The sequence below is a fragment of the Monodon monoceros genome, unplaced genomic scaffold (assembly GCF_005190385.1).
Source record: "Monodon monoceros isolate NGI ecotype Baffin Bay Population unplaced genomic scaffold, NGI_Narwhal_1 Super_Scaffold_5, whole genome shotgun sequence".
Taxonomy (NCBI): domain Eukaryota; kingdom Metazoa; phylum Chordata; class Mammalia; order Artiodactyla; family Monodontidae; genus Monodon; species Monodon monoceros.
The window spans coordinates 79,692,171-79,708,407 of NW_021703782.1; the positions used below are offsets into that span (position 1 = coordinate 79,692,171).

The window sequence follows — 16,237 nt, forward strand, 5'->3', positions numbered from 1 at the left end:
AGGCTCAAGAACACGTTATATGAGAAACAGCTGAAGAAAACATGGAAGCCTGATCAGCTTTACCCTATGTGGCCTGGCCAGAGGGTGGAGTTATCAGAGAACAGATCTGATCTCATATAAAGAAAGAACACTTTAATAATGAGCTACACAGGGCAGGCATGAAGGGTCATCACTGAGGGGTTTAAGCAGGGAGAGAGGGCCAAACACTGGGTATAATGAAAAGACTGGTGAGCTGGCAGAGAACTAAGCTGGATTATATTTAGGATTTTAGTTTTAAAATCCTGAGAATGTATATTAAGACCCCAAACAACAGAACAGTCCTCTTGCTAGAAGGCCAGTTGGTATGGTCCTAAGAGTTATTTTTTCCATATTAAATATCAACATTTTGTGCTTCAAGACCTGACTCAGTCTCAAAGTAATTTTAAGAGAAAAGAATTCAAAATCAAAATAAAGGGTGGATTGTACCAATGTCAACTTCCTAGTTTTAACATCATACCATAGTTATGTAAGATGTTACCATGGGAAGAAGCTAGGTAAAGGGTACACGGGACTTTTGCCCTATTTTTTGCAACTTCCTATGAATCTGTAATTATCTAGAAATAAAAAGCTTTTAAAAGTCAAATTAAATATACCTCCCCAAGAGGTTCTAAGTAAACTCCAATAAAACCCAGTTTGTTTCAGGAGTGCAGTGTCATCAGCCACGAATGACTGTGCAAGTATCCACAGGCAGCAGGGCTCATTTCAAAACCATGACCAAGCAGCTACTAAGATCTACAGGTGCGATTAGGAAAGCCTACGTCATGTTGACAGGTGCCTAATTTGGTTACACTGATCATAAACCTTCAGTTATCTGGGATCACATCTTTAAAGTCACCTATAGGCAATACATTCTTACAACTACTTCCCGTGTGGTGCTTACACAGGAATCGTGTATGGACTTAATTACTCTATCTAACTGTAATACAACAATGTGTTTGTGTCTTCTTCCTCCACAACTATGACCTGCAACAAGAATTGCATCCTGTTCATTTCATTCTATCACCAAAACCTGACTCACAGTAGTTCTCAGTAAACAGTCATAGAATAAACAAGAAATAAACCAGTAATTAAGTTATTTTCTTGGACTTCTCAGAGTGACTTTCTTTTCTGATACAAAGGCATCCAAAGAAACCTTAGCGTCTCTAATTTTGGAATCAGGATTAAATATTACACATACGTGTGTGTGCGTGTGTGCATACGTGAGTGTATGGCAAAGTCTCTGAAACACAGGCGTTTAATCTCTAAAGATCTTTATAACTACTTGGTTTTGATTTGTTAAGTTTCTTAAGATATCATAACTCAGTTTGATTTAGAATAAAACAGAGAGGTCAGGCTTTTTCAGACAAAAAAACCAACATGAATTGTTCAACACATCCCCCCAGCTTCTGCCCAGTTAGTTTTATCAAGTGCCAAGAAGAATTGACTTCTTTCAGAAAACAGTGATAAAGCATCACCTTTGGATTCTTCAATATTAACTGATCAAAAAGGATCATGATATGGCGATTTCTCCAAATTCTGTATCTCTTCGTTTATTAAAATACATGTTTTTCAAATAAATATTCTGAACAACCCAAATCAAACAAAGCAGTGAGATCACAAAGTGTTGCTTCTTTCTGCAAAGAAGGCACATCATTAGCTTGTACAGAAAATCCAACAGCCATACCGAAGTTAATTAGGCTGCCTTAAAGCCTCGATGGAGGCTACTCACGATCCCAGAGGCACCAAGGACTCCGCAGGGTCACTCATCTGAACAGGCTCAGAAGCCGGCTTGATCCTTAAGACCTCTGCAAAGCCATCACCAAACCAGCACGTGACATGTGCTATGTCTACTGTAAAGTAGAAAAGACGATCCTGGCAGAGTTTCCGTCGATATACAGACCGAGGGTCGGCTGACAGCACAGCCTCGATGGCACACCTTGCTTCCTCCGCTGACTGAAAATATTTAAATGAAGCCTGACCAATACCTGCAATAAGAAGAACACAACTTGGGGATTCCCCTGGCGGTCCAGTGGCGACGACTCCACGCTTTCACTGCTGAGGGCGAGGGTTCAATCCCTGGGCGGTGAACTAAGATCCCACAAGCCGTGTGGGACGCACCCCACTCCCCACACAAAAAAAAAACTGACCTTCCTCTTCCCATGAACTGTACACAGTGATGAAACAACTTTCATAAACAAAACTTTGAAAATAAAGAGATTGATTTAAAAATCAAATGTTCTGTTTAAACATAAAGCCTTAGGAAAGAATGAGTAGAACAACCATCCAGGGGCAGGTGAAATCTGACATCTCCTTGGCAACTAACTGGCTACTTCTTACAGGAATCACCACACCCACTTTTTAATGGGCCTCTCCTTCACTCTGGACAGCTGGTTGGAATCTGCTTGTGGGCTGGAAAAACCAGATAACAATGTTTTTTAACAACCATGTATTAGAGTAAACAGGCTCCAAGTTAAAAGCCCTGTGGCCTCTCTCTTCTGCAGTGAAGTGCGTGCCTCTAGTGCTGGGACTTTATGGGGACAATTTCTGTGCTAAGACACTCTTTCCTTCTTACTCCTGGGCTCTGTGACAGAGGTCGAGCTATCCATCACCCAATAGGTGAAACAAGATGAGACATTTCTCTACTCAGATAGTGAAACAGATGAAAAAGCTCGATCTACACAGGTACAGAGCAAGCACAATTTAGCTTCCGAACGCTGTTTGAGAACTCCAAGAGCTACTGCCACACGCAAACAAGAGGCCCAATTCCTGGGCAGCAGCCGTTCTCCGTGAACACTTGACTGAGTGCCTGGCACTCACTGTGCTGAACAAACAGTTGTTGATTGAAAGCCATCAGATGATGACGTTGCCCAAGTATGATTTTATACGTCTACGTTTCTTTACAAGTCATAATCACAAATACTCTAAATAAAACTGCCCTCAGGGCTTGCCTGGTGGCGCAGTGGTTGAGAGTCAGCCTGCCGATGCAGGGGACACGGGTTCGTGCCCCGGTCTGGGAAGATCCCACGTGCCGCGGAGCGGCTGGGCCCGTGAGCCATGGCCGCTGAGCCTGCGCGTCCGGAGCCTGTGCTCCGCAACGGGAGAGGCCTCAACAGTGAGAGACCTGCGTACCGAGGAAAAAAAAAAAAAAAAAAAAAAACTGCCCTCAGAAATAGCAAGTTTGCCTAAACCTCCAAGTAAAAGCTCATCTCTCATTCAGAAACAAGAAATGGAAAGTACCTGGTTCACCTGAGCTGAGGTGCTCAAGGTCCATCTCCGCATGAGGAGTAAACCGGACTCCCAAGGTGGCCACGGGAGCCTCTCTCACCCAGGTGGGGACCGCACTGCAGTGGGCTGCACCAGCCGCCCTGGAAGGGCAGAGAACAGCCTCGGGTGGCATCTCAGTGCTGTGTCCTTGTGCGACCACCGCTGCTTCCCCTCTCCTCAGCCTGCTGTCTGCTTGTTCCTCTGAAACGCTCTTCTCCAGGCAACATGGGCCACTTTGCTCTTCTGCTACCCTAGGACTCGGACCACTTCCTGATTCTTCACCCAAATCTGCTGCTCTCTCCCTGAGCTCAGGTGAGCTTTGCTGGATTTTTGCTGAGTTGTCGTGTTTTGCGTTGTTTTCTCCCAAAGTTCTATCTTCAGGACATTTAGGTTTCTCCTTAGTACAACTGTAGAGCTGTGGTTCCTCGTACCCTGAGAGCTGTTGCTGGTCACAGCTATCAGTCTTGCCGTCACACTGGGACACGGTTTTTGGTTTACATTGGTTATTCTGTAAATTAAAGTCCCCTAAAGGCTCAATCAAATTTTGTGGCGAGTCATAATCAGCTATGTAGGGCTTTATGTCTAGTACAGGTGTGCCATGAATCATGTCAATTCCAGAAAGGTATATGGCTCCACCTGTAATGTGAAAAACATCCTCTTAGAAATATTAACAATGAAGAACAGTGCGAACAACTGGAGAATCAACAACATCTGCTTAAACCCCACCAAGCTTACTCACAATTCTCTTATGTACCAGGCCCTCTTATACCTGGTGCCAACATACAGTTTTCTTTCTACCTAGAAACCCATTCTCTTCTTTATCTGTCAAACTCCTACTTGCTCTTCAAGGCTCTCACGAAACACCTCCTTTACAGAGCCTTTCTGGCTCTTCCAGACATAAGCATTCTTTCCTCTGGGTTCCACAGAGGTACCTGTGCCCGAACCTCTCCTGAAGCCCTCGTCACATGGTCTAGCAATGACCTGCTTAGAGTCTCTCCCCCTAGACAGTAAGTAGGTCCTTGAGCACTAGGTGGGGCCATCTCACCTTTGTATCACTGGGGGCGTCTAACTCTGTTCCAGACACATCAGAGTCCTCAATATATCTCTGTGGGACTGATGATGGTTTCCAATGTGTCAAACAGAGTCTAAGGTGGCCCCATGATGTCACCTCCTGGTGTATAATCCCCTCTTCTTGAGTATGACTTGATATCACTTCAGTGACTACGTTATGTTATCTAAGACTCCTGTGTTTGCTGGCAGGTTCACTTGAGAGGCTCTCCCTGTGGGCTTGAAGAAGCAAGCTGCCTTGCTGGGAAAGCCTGTGTGGCAAGGCACTGCGAGAGGTCTCTAGGCACTGGGGGCCACCTCTAGGAGCTGGGAGCAGCCACCAGCCAATAACCAGCAAGAGGCCAGGACCCTCAGAACCACAACTGCAAGGAAGTGAATTCTGCCTATGACCAGAGAGGGCTTGGAAATGGATTCTTCTACAGTCAAACGTCCAGAAAAGAGCTCATTCCACTTCACTGCAGCTTGGTGAGACTCTTAGGTGAGGACCCAGCTAAGCTGTGCCCACACTCCTAACCTATAGAAACATTGTAATGTCTTAAACACATAATAAATGTGTGCTGTTTAAACTGATAGTGCATGGTAATTTGTTACACAGCAATAGGAATCTAATACTCCACTGAATAATTAAACAGGGCACTTCCCTGCGGCGCAGTGGTTAAGATCCCGTCTGCCAATGCAGGGGACATGGGTTTGATCCCTGGTCCGGGAAGATCCCACATGCTGCTGAGCAACCAAGTCTGTGTGCCACAACTACTGAGCCTACACTCTAGAACCCACAAACCATAACTACTGAGCCCATGCACCACAACTACTGAAGCCCACGTGCCCTAAAGCCCATATGCCACAACTACTGAGCCCACACGCCACAACTACTGAAGCCCACACGCTCTACAGCCCACGTGCCGCAACTACTGAGCCCATGTGCTGCAACTACTGAAGCCAGCGTGCCTAGAGCCCATGCTCCACAACACGAGAGGCAATGAGAAACCCCACTCATCGCAACTACAGAAAGCCCACGCACAGCAACAAAGACCCAATGCAGCCAAAAAAAAAAAAAATTAAACAGAACATAAGTCACCATTACCAAATATTAAGGAAAGGTCCCCTGTTGTCCCACTTATACAGCTGCTATTCAGTTCCTTCTACTGGGGCAAAGTCTACTAACTTGATCCTTGGAAAACTGGCCCAGTGAGAATCAAAAACTGCATGTGATCACATTTGATCCTATCTCCATTTGAGAAAAACATGACTAACAAAGGAATCTGATTTCTAAAACATGCTTATTGTGAATGAACCTGGAACTTTGGAAAGAAGATTTTGGACTTTCTAAGTGATGGATTATGCCTAATAATGTCTGCAAAAGAAAGAAAAGCACTGGGGCACAGGTGAGAGTTCATGGGATTTGAAGTCAGACAACCCCCTGGCTGGATGCTATTCGGTAAATTATCAAACATCAAAGAGCCTCAGTGCCCTCATCCATAACATGGAGGCTGCTACCTTATCAAGCCCACGAGCCACTGTGAGATACCATACATGAACACTCTTTATAAACTGCAAAGCACCACACAAACACTAGTCATCCTCCTAACGCTTATTTATAAGAGTGTCTACAGTGCTACTGTGTTTGCCTTTCACCTTTCTGATTTGATCTTCCCCATCAGAATGCTAAGATCCTCTGCAGGGCTGGGATTTTTATCTAATCTGCTTGCCACTATATCCCCAGCACCTAGAACAATGGTTGGCACATATTCAGTGCTCAGAAAATACGTGTGGGTTGCATGAACGATCATAAAACGTTCCAGTACTGTTACCCAAGTTGTGTGTTACCCAGCACACCCAAATGTGCTGATCAGGTCCAAGGGATTCAAGAATGGGAGGCTTTCAGAAATGAACGGCTCAGTAACGCGTTTATATATGAACACATAGTTAAATCTGGTATTCTACACAGGTTCTTCCACAATCTGACAAATGTTCAACCTATGGTGTATTCATCCCAGACCCTCTGCCTCACATCACAGTGGACAGCGGCACTGCAGCCACGATGCACGTTCATTTCCTCAGGGCTGCAAGGAAGAAATGATCCACCACACTGTGGTCAGATGTGCTGACCATATATGCATGTGCAACCAGTTACTGTGTGTTAAATTTTGAGAGTGTCCAGTTATTTTTAGATCATTTTATATTTACTGCATTCCAAGTCAGAAAAAATTTGGTTACTAATTTAATGATTATAAAATCTTAAGAGTTACTTTTAAATAATTTAATAACTTCTGATAAATATAATGACATAAACTAACTCTGAGCATCCTATGAGAGCTTATTCCAAAGTGTTTCAATGCTGACATTCTTTTAATCGTTTCATTTTCTTCAGTGTCTGGCGGTTCACAGGGGCTAACACCATTGGTACTTGTCTCAATAACAGCCAGTGCTGAATACTATGTTGATTTTATAAGACTTCTTTTGGTTAAGGAAAAAGTGGTGAAAGTACAAATTACCTTCTACCTTTTCCAGTTTGGCTAGGGTCAGTCCTATCGCATTGGGACGATGTGGGCTCCTTGTAGAGAAAACGCCAGTCTTCACACCATTCAGCCTAGGAGGCTGCACTTTTGCCTTACAGCTCAAATGACCATTTTTGTGAAAAACAAACAAAATCCTATTGAAAATAAACCAAACCACTGAGTAAGAAAAGAACACAGTCAATCTATCATAATGATTTGAGGGAGAAAAAAACTTTAATCCCCACAAATTAAAACAGAAAGAATGCTTCTAATGGTACTAAAATATAATCAGTGGGGGAAAAAAGAGTAATATCATTCCCGTTTTTTGAAAGAAGACAGTCTTATCTCTATATCCACTGCCCGTAACACAATGACTGGCACATGCTAGGACCTTAACAGGCTTTTGTCAAGTACCTGAATAAACAATAGTTCATGGGTCTAGAGCAGGGTCCACAAACTTTTTCTGTAAAGGACCAGGCGGTAAATATTTTAGGGTTTGCAGGTCAACGAGTCTCTGCTATAAATAATTCAACTCTGCTGTTGTAACACAAAAGCAGCCACGGCCAACACATAAATGAATGCACGTGGTTATGTTCCCATAAACTTACTTACAAAAACAGAAGATGCGATGGGTTTGGTCCACAGGCCATAGCTTGCTGACCCGTGGTCTAGAGGACAGAATAATGACCCATGGACAGAATCGAGAAGGTCTACAGATTTCAGCTCAACAGAAGTCATTCAACAAAACTGGAACCAACTGCAGATGGAATGTGCCCCTCAGTGGATCCCAAGCTTCCCCGAGGGTGTCCAAGTTATGCAGACAATCACATGCATGAATACAGTACAAAAATCCCATGCAATAGACAAGGGTGGTCTGGATGGCAGTCTCCAGGGTTGCCTCCAACTGGAGTACTTTACTCAAGGGCAAGTTATGGTCCAAAGTACCATTTCTAACTATAAAACAACTTACCAAACATGAGAAAACTGTTCTAAGCCCATCAAGGAATGTTCAGGATTATTAAAGATGCTTTTTCTAATCCTCAAACAAGCCCGTGAATGGCTACAAATGGATGGCTGCCTTGGAGTACCATTCTTGGCCGAGAAACAGGATTCCAAGTAACCAATTGGCTCAGTTAAAAGATTCCCTACAGAAGAAAATTAGATAAGAAATCATTAATGAAAAGGTCAAGCAAAGATGTAGGAAGACATGTTTTCTTTAATGCATCGATTTCATAGTTTTAAAATCTATTAGATGTTATGCAACTATAAAATAAGATTCTTATAGCATTCAAAAATACATATAAATATCCTTATCATTACATACATCATTGTTATCAATACATCCCTTTAGATAATAAACTGGAAAGAGTATTGGTCTAAGAAAGAAAGAATGAAAGGAAAAATTCATTTTTAGAAGACCTACTATGACTATAATTCAAATTCTATGCAACCATTACTATGTTATGTGACCTTGGTTAGGGCTAAGAGGGTATTTCAAACAGAGGGAATAAGCTGCACAAAGTTAAATGAGAAATTTTATAGCATAAGCAGGGAACAAGCCATTTTGATTGGCTGGAGTGTGAAAATACAAGGCAAGAATAATGAAAGATAAGGAGACAGAGACTGTATATAGGTTAAAATGCTTTCAATTGAAAACAACAGAACACACGAAAAAAACTAGTTTAATTAAGCAATAAAGGGAGTGTATGGGATCACAGTACTAAAATATCTAGAGGCAGTATAGATTTCAGGTTAGGCTTGCTCCAGCAGCTCTCTGCCCCACTAGAATGTAAACTCTATGTGGGCAGGAGTTTTTCTGTCTTACTGACTGCTACGTTCTCATTGTCTAGTACTTGCCTACAAGAGGATAGGTACTTTAAAAATTCATGCTACATGGAGAAAAGGATTATGTAAGTCAAAACTGATTAAAATGGAAAGTGAAAAAGTGAAAGAAGAATGTGTGTAACATAATCCTATTTATGAAAATTTTATGTATTTACCTAACTAAACACATACATATGTATGTCTAGAAAGCTATCTAGAAGGATATTCACCAAAATTTTAACATTGGTTAAAACTGGTGGAGACTTTAAATTGTGTCCTTTTCTGTTTAGGCTGGTTGTAATCCCTCTGATATTGGTATCACTGCACCATACAGGCAACAGTAAAAAGTCATCAATAATTTATTGGCACATTCTTCTATTGGGATGGTCGAAGTTAATACAGTAGACAAATACCAAGGAAGAGACAAAAGTATCATCCTAGTATCTTTTGTTAGAAGTAATAAAGATGGAACTGTGAGTTAAAAAAAAAACTGGTGGAGGGATTGTTGGATTATTTTTATATTTAACTCTGTAATTTCTATAATATTTGAAAATTTTACAATAATCACAAATCATTTTTAAAATGTTTTAAACCAGTAACTCAAAAGAAGAAAAAACTGGCCAGGCAACATCAATATAGGTTTAAAGTAGAAGGTATCTGCAACTAGCATTTTGAATTTGTAACTTTTTTTTTCACATTTCATGAAGGCTGTATTAGCTTCTTTTAAGAGATAATATAAAGACATTCTAGAACCTCATTTTATTTTCAGTTTCCATTAAATCTATCCTATCAGCACCGGTGGACAGTGAGACTATAGGCCTGTCCTTCATAGCACCTTTCGTGACTTCTCACTTATAAAAACTAAATTACGTGATACAAATAAAATATTACAAGCAACATATATATAATAAAGCATAATGTTAAAATGAAATCCTGTGTACCACCACCCAGCCCAAAAACTAGTGCTTTACCAACAACTTGCATCTTTTTATGTTGCCTCTTTCCCTACCTTTCCCCTGAATGTGCCTGAACAAGAGCCTGAATGTGGTCTTTATCATTCATTTCTTTTCTTAAATATGATTTTATCACGTGCATATGCATGCTTAAACAACGTTTCATTTATTTTGTCTTTGAGTTCTAGAAAAACTGGTATCTTCTCAGACTTGCTTTCTCTCTCTCAATATTATGATTCTAAGATCCATCGACATTATGTACGTTTTTGATGACTTTAAATTTTTTTCCAACTACATTTACAGGCACTCTTTTTTTTAAACCTTCACCTATGCTCTGTGGAATTGATATAGTAAACATCTTAAAGATGAAGGAACTGAAGTCAAACAATTCTCTGGTGTTCATAAAAATATCATGAAGAAAAATGGCCAAAAAGGGCTCCTACTCTAGTCAGTTATGTTCTGTTTTATTTAACAAACACTTTCCAAGTGTCTACAATTGCCAGACATTGTGCTAAGTTTGGGGGAAAAAATACAAAACAAGAACTCTTTTCACAGTGGAGTTAACAGTTGATTGAGAGAAACTCACAATATGCTTCAATATCAAGGGAAATGTCTTATCTGTAGTAATGATCAAAGACTTTTGCCTTTGACTATCTGATTGGGGGTCTACAAGTTTATAACTAACTTGAGCTATCACTTCATTGAATCAGTCTATACCTGTTTTTCACAGGCTATACATGTGCTATGATAAATATAAGTTGTAACCAATTAGATTTATTCCAACCCTGTTTGTTCACCTCTATAAGAACATAAGCAAGATAATACTGGGTAAGCAATGAACTGAACGAGCTACATTGGAAGGACTCCCTCAGCTATGTCACTCTCAAATGTTTGGGACCACTCTCAACATATCAACTATCCATCTAATAAACGTCGGAACTTAACCGTATTCTAATACGTCTGGAACTTATTTATTCTCTGTGCCCCAGTTCTTGGGATATTAAATGCTATGAAATATAAATGCTCAATAATTTCCAAATATAAATTCTGCTTGAATGCTCTCCTTGAAGTGGAGGCCTGAGAACGTCCACCCAAGGGAATTCTGATCTTCTTCCTCTTGCCTCATATCTCAAAAAACAAACAAAAAGAAAACATTAAGCACCTACCATTTGGTAAGCACTGTGCTGAGTGCCTGGGAACAGGCATAAACAAGAGCCAGTCCTCACCATCAAAGTGTGCAGTACATTGACAGAGTGGACAAGTAAATCAACAATTAAATCAAACTGCCTTACATACATGCAGAATAGGGAGAGCACAGGTATGCCAGAGTAGTACTGGCATGAGAACCACATGGAAAGAGGGAGAAGTTTCCCCGGGGCCTATGGCTGGTATGAAAAGAGAAAAAGGACAAAAACAACACAGGGCCGTAACACTAGCTGTGTGGCCCTGGGCAAAACTGCTTACCTCTCTAAATCCAGTTTTCTCAGCTATAAAACAAGGATAATCATCCTATCTTGGAAAGATGACTAAAATATGTAAAGTACCTAGTACAACAGAAGGTGCTCAGCAAGGAGAGATTTTTAAAGCCCTTAGACAGGCTTTTCCCTCAATTTAACAATATTACAACTGTACTAACCATATAATTTAAAAAACCCAACAAGTTATTAACGCAGAGGCTTTCTGTACCCAAGTCTTATCAACAAGTCTTGTGCAGACAGAAATGTCCAGGTCATTTTCACCTCTTGCCCGGACTATTAAATTACCCTTGTTATAATTTGTCTTCCCTCTGCCAGTCCCTCCCCTCCTCAAAACACATTACACCAGTCCCCCAGATTCTGAGTTCCTTATGTCTCACTACTCTCTAAACTTTTTGTTTCCCACTATTAACAGATGTCATATTTCTTTTTTAAAATTTTTATTATTTATTTATTTAAATTTATTTATTTATTTATTTTTGGCTGGGTTGGGTCTTCGTTGCTGCGCACAGGCTTTTCTCTAGCTGCAGCGAGGGGGGCTGCTCTTCCTTGTGTTTGTTTATTTATTTATTTATTATTTGGCTGTGCCGGGTCTTAGTTGTGGCATGTGGGATCTTTGTTGCCACATGCGGGATCTCTGTTGCCACGTGTGGGATCTTAGTCGTGGCATGCATGTGGGATCTAGTTCCCTGGCCAGGGATCGAACCCTGGCCCCCTGCACTGGGACCACAGAGTCTTAACCAATGGGCCACCAGGGAAGTCCCCCATCCAACACTTCTGACTTACAGCTCCCAGACTCCATGCTCTGTAGACCTCTGAGCCCTGCTCTTTCCTGCCTGTCAAAATATCAGACCTGGGGCTTCCCTGGTGGCTCAGTGATTAAGAATCTGCCTGCCAATGCAGGGGCACGGGCTCCAGCCCTGGTCCGGGAAGATCCCACATGCCGCAGAGCAACTAAGCCCATGTGTCACAACTACTGAGTCTGCGTGACACAACTACTGAAGCCCACGTGCCTAGAGCCTGTGCTCTGCAACAAGAGAAGCCATCGCAATGAGAAGTCCACGCACCGCAACAAAGAGTAGCCCACTCGCCACAACTAGAGAAAGCCCACATGCAACAACGAAGACCCAAAGCAGCCCAAAATATAAATAATTAATTAATTTTAAAGAAAACTATCTGACCTATAATCTGGCAGTACGCAACAATTTTTTTTTAACAGGCACAACTGTTGACCACATAACAATACCTTTTAGAAATTCAAGTTAAACATTTAGTACACAAAGATTTTAGTTTCAAAACTTTCATTTAGAACAATTAAAACCAGGAATAACCTAAATGCCCAACAATAGGGAACTGGTTAAATAAGAGCACATCTATAAAACAAAATAGTGTGCAACTTCTCAAAATTAACATTATTAATTGCCATGGAAAGATTTTCATGAACCTTAAGTTTTGTTTTGTTTTTAATAAATATAGAGCTGGGATTCAAATCAAAGTTTTGTTTTATTCTTTTAAATTTATTTATTTAATTTTGGCTGCGTTGGGTCTTCACTGCTGTGAGCGGGGGCAACTCTTCATTGCGGTGCACAGGCTTCTCATTGCGGTGGCTTCTCTTGCTGCGGAGCATGGGCTCTAGGCGCGAGGGCTTCAGTAGTTGTGGCTCGCAGGCTCTAGAGCGCAGGCTCAGTAGTTGCGGTGCACGGGCTTAGCTGCTCTGCAACATGTAGGAATCTTCCAGGACCAGGGCTCGAACCCGTGTCCCCTGCACTGGCAGGTGGATTCTTAACCACTGCGCCACCAGGGAAGTCCTCAAGTTTTTTTTTGAAGTTATAAAACAATGGTGTCGCATATCACCTCATGTTTCTAGTATGTAGGCACTGAAACTATTATGGAAAGTAGACACCAAGATGTTAACAGTGGTTTTCTCTGGGTAATGGCCAACTACTTTCATCTTTTTTTCCATTTGCTTCCTCGGATTTCTAAAGTTAATATATTCTGCCCTAAAAATAGGGGTGAAAATAAAGAGAAACAAACGCATGCCATCTTTCAATGCCCAGTTTAAAACTATTTCCTACACTTCCTGCAGCACAGGTTGCTTCTCTCTTGTGGCATTAATCCCGAATCGGCAGAACACCTGCTGTATATATCCTATCTCTCATTTATGGGTGAGAACTCCCCAAGACAAAGGCCGCTACACTGCACGTGGCTGTTCTGCCAAGACCACGTCACCTTAGCTACCAAGAACAGAACAGGAGAGATGATGTCATCCCGCTCGCCTAAGACACATCACGTGGTCTCCTAAGCACATGACCCGTGCCTTCCAATAACCAGGAAAAACGACCCACGTCCATTCTAGGTCTCGCATTTGCCGTCCCTCCCTGCAGTGAAGTCGGCTCCCTGCACTTAGGGCTCTTCGGAGTGCGGAACCTTCAGCCTCTTATAAGTTACCTGTCTCCAGAGCCGGCTTCACGCACCCGCACGAGGTCGCTGTGGGTCGAGGGCCGGGCTCCTCCAAGTCGCGCATGGCTAGTGGTCTCACAGGTGCCCACCCAACGCGTTCAAGCCTTCCGCTTCCGGTCTCCATGCATGGCGCCTGCGCAGTGCGGGAGAAGTACGGTGCGCGGCGGGCGGCGCCGGAGGCCACCGCTAGGTGGCGATTAGGGCCTGGATCCCTCGTTCCGCTTCTGAACGTGTGTATGCTGTATCGCGCGGACCCCTTGCAGTTGCCCGCCTTTTCAGGGCAGTCAGAAGCTCCAAGTTACCACCCTTTCCAAGGGGGCCACGTCGATGAAGATTTATGCATAAAGATGTCTCTCTCGAAATAATAAGCAACCTACATATACAGTGCATGACGCTAATTTTTAAATAAAAATATGTATATACAATTAGCACATAGCAAGATGATCGGATGTTATTAAACGTTAATTCTTCTTGAACGGTGGGAATACACAGATGGTCATTTATACTTCTCTGTATGCTCCCATTTTTCCACAAGAAAAACGATGTTTTGTCAGAAAGGAACCCCAAGTAAACCTTATTTCAAATCTAATGGATGGGTAGCCCCACACCAAATTAACGGGTAAGAAGTGGGGACTGTTCCTTGTGCTCCATACCTCACGAGAAATGAAGCGAGAATGAAACTGAGTCAACATGCCATACACATTGAGGGGATTGCAGTCGTTGTTTCTGGGCAGCTCTAAAAAGTTGAGGGCCAACAAGAGTCAGTTTTCATCCCATGCGATGACCAGTTATCCCTGCACCGCTAGCCTGGCCTTTTACCCACTTGCTTGTAACGTCATCTCTCACCTGTGTATTTATCAAGTTCCTCTGTATATATAATTCTACTTCTGAGCATTTTATCCTGTTGCTTCACGGAGAGAGGGGGGACATACTGCCTGCAAAATAAATTATTCAAACCCGTAAAACTCCACAGATTGAAAAGATTCAACAACCATGAAAAGCTGTTCCTAATCCTGTTCATTTGTCATGAACTAAAAGACCACTAGCAGAAAGTAACCATCAGAAGGAGCCAAAGATTTAAAGAGAAGAGTATGGGTTTTTGTTTTTTGTTTTGACATTTTGAGAAATTCAGCAAACATTTTAATTTATACATGAGAAAAGGAAGTGTTCAAAAGGGTATGCATTTCAAGTTATTGCAGGTTATTTGTGAGAGAATTTCTGCGGTAAAACATGTTTAAATTTAACCAACAGTAGTGTGTCAGTGTATTTAAAATCATGACAAAAATAGAGAAGATTGTAGGTTTTAAAACAAAAACTTTAAAAATTGATAAAATTCATACACCTACGTGTTCTCTGATTTTTTTTTCCACGTGAAAATTTGGAAAAGAATACCATTATACTTTTTCGAGGAGGGAACAATTCTGGGCAGCTGATGAAACAAGAACAAGTTGAGAAACACTGAGCTACTATACACGTTGTAAAACTGAGGCCGTAATAGCTGCAAATTGCCACTAGATGGGGGTGTTGCTAAAAGTGATAGTCTTGCTTAATTTGTGGACAGACTCCTGTAGAAAATGAGGTATTTTCCCTCCTGGCTTTAGATAACACATATAATGATAATCACACCAAAAATATATTACCAAGTGTGACAAGTTCCGAAATGCAAAGCAGAATTGGAGACACTGATGAAGTAGATTGCTACTTCATTTAAAGGAAAACTTTCTCTTTATGGAAAACAGGAACTTAAACATGTAGCCCTTTCATTATATGCTTTGAAATTTCTATTATCCTGTCTAGAGGATATATGATTATATAAATAACCATTATATACGATTATTTTTAGTTTATGAGATAACCCTTTCTCTGGAGCTAGGACCTAGGAATCTGCCTTAAAAAAAACCCGAATGATTCAAGGCAGGTGGTCATCTGTCTACACTTTGAGAAACACTTCTCAGTGTAATGATTCTTAATCTTTCATTTGAGTGAAGGACCCCTTTGAATATCAATTAAAGCTTTGGATCTTCTCACACATCATATTAGATTTAATATCATAAGATTCATGTATTTTAAAGAACAACCATTCTACCCACGAGTGGAGGGTAGCACAAAGTAGGGCTAGATGGATTCTTGCAAAATTTTAATTCTATGACATCAAGGCTCTAAGCCAAGAAGAAAACTGGAACACTTTTAGACACACACTGGTGTTTGAATGAGAATAGTGAGAAAGCAGAGTTTGTATGTCTATATAGGGAGTGGGATAAGAAGGCAAGCAGAAAGGGTCCTAAAAGGTAGAAAGAGAAGACCCCTCTTCCTCTAATGTACTATATTTCTTCATATCATCTACTTCCTTATCTCTTTCACCTTTGTGCCCCTGTACATTGTACATATGCAAATCTCGTAAGATTCATCTTAATGAAACACTTTTAGAACTTGAGGTTTCAGTTTACTCTTTTTTTCTCTAATCTTGACCCACCCTGGCAGGTAAAATTGAGACAAAATTTCCAAAGATTGAAAACCATCACAAAGAACACTGAGGAAGTTAGATGAGACTTTGGGTGAGTACCCATCCTCTCTGCAGTTATTCCCTCATCTGTAAAATGGGAATGATAATCACTGCCCAGCCTATTTCAAAGATTCTTGTGCAGATCAAATTTTAAAAAGTGTATTTGAAAGTACA

The 16,237-nt window shown here is 41.4% G+C and overlaps 1 protein-coding gene across 3 annotated transcripts; it reads right to left on the reverse strand.

Annotated features, from left to right (window-relative positions):
- Positions 1 to 1,551: 1,551 nt before the first annotated feature.
- On the reverse strand, positions 1,552 to 13,696 carry TRMO (tRNA methyltransferase O). Of its 3 annotated transcripts, none has more exons than XM_029203087.1 (5): positions 13,549 to 13,696; positions 7,819 to 7,993; positions 6,846 to 7,003; positions 3,256 to 3,918; positions 1,552 to 2,003 (listed from the first exon to the last, which is right to left on the reverse strand). In XM_029203087.1, the coding sequence occupies exons 1-5, from the start codon at positions 13,682 to 13,684 to the stop codon at positions 1,744 to 1,746; spliced, it is 1,392 nt and encodes a 463-aa protein (XP_029058920.1). In that variant the 5' UTR covers positions 13,685 to 13,696; the 3' UTR covers positions 1,552 to 1,743. The 3 variants fall into 3 exon arrangements, with proteins under 3 accessions (XP_029058920.1, XP_029058921.1, XP_029058922.1); XM_029203088.1 differs by having other exon boundaries at positions 6,846 to 6,967; positions 13,549 to 13,671; XM_029203089.1 differs by lacking the exons at positions 6,846 to 7,003; positions 13,549 to 13,696 and having other exon boundaries at positions 7,819 to 7,872.
- Between the last annotated feature and the right edge of the window lie 2,541 nt (positions 13,697 to 16,237).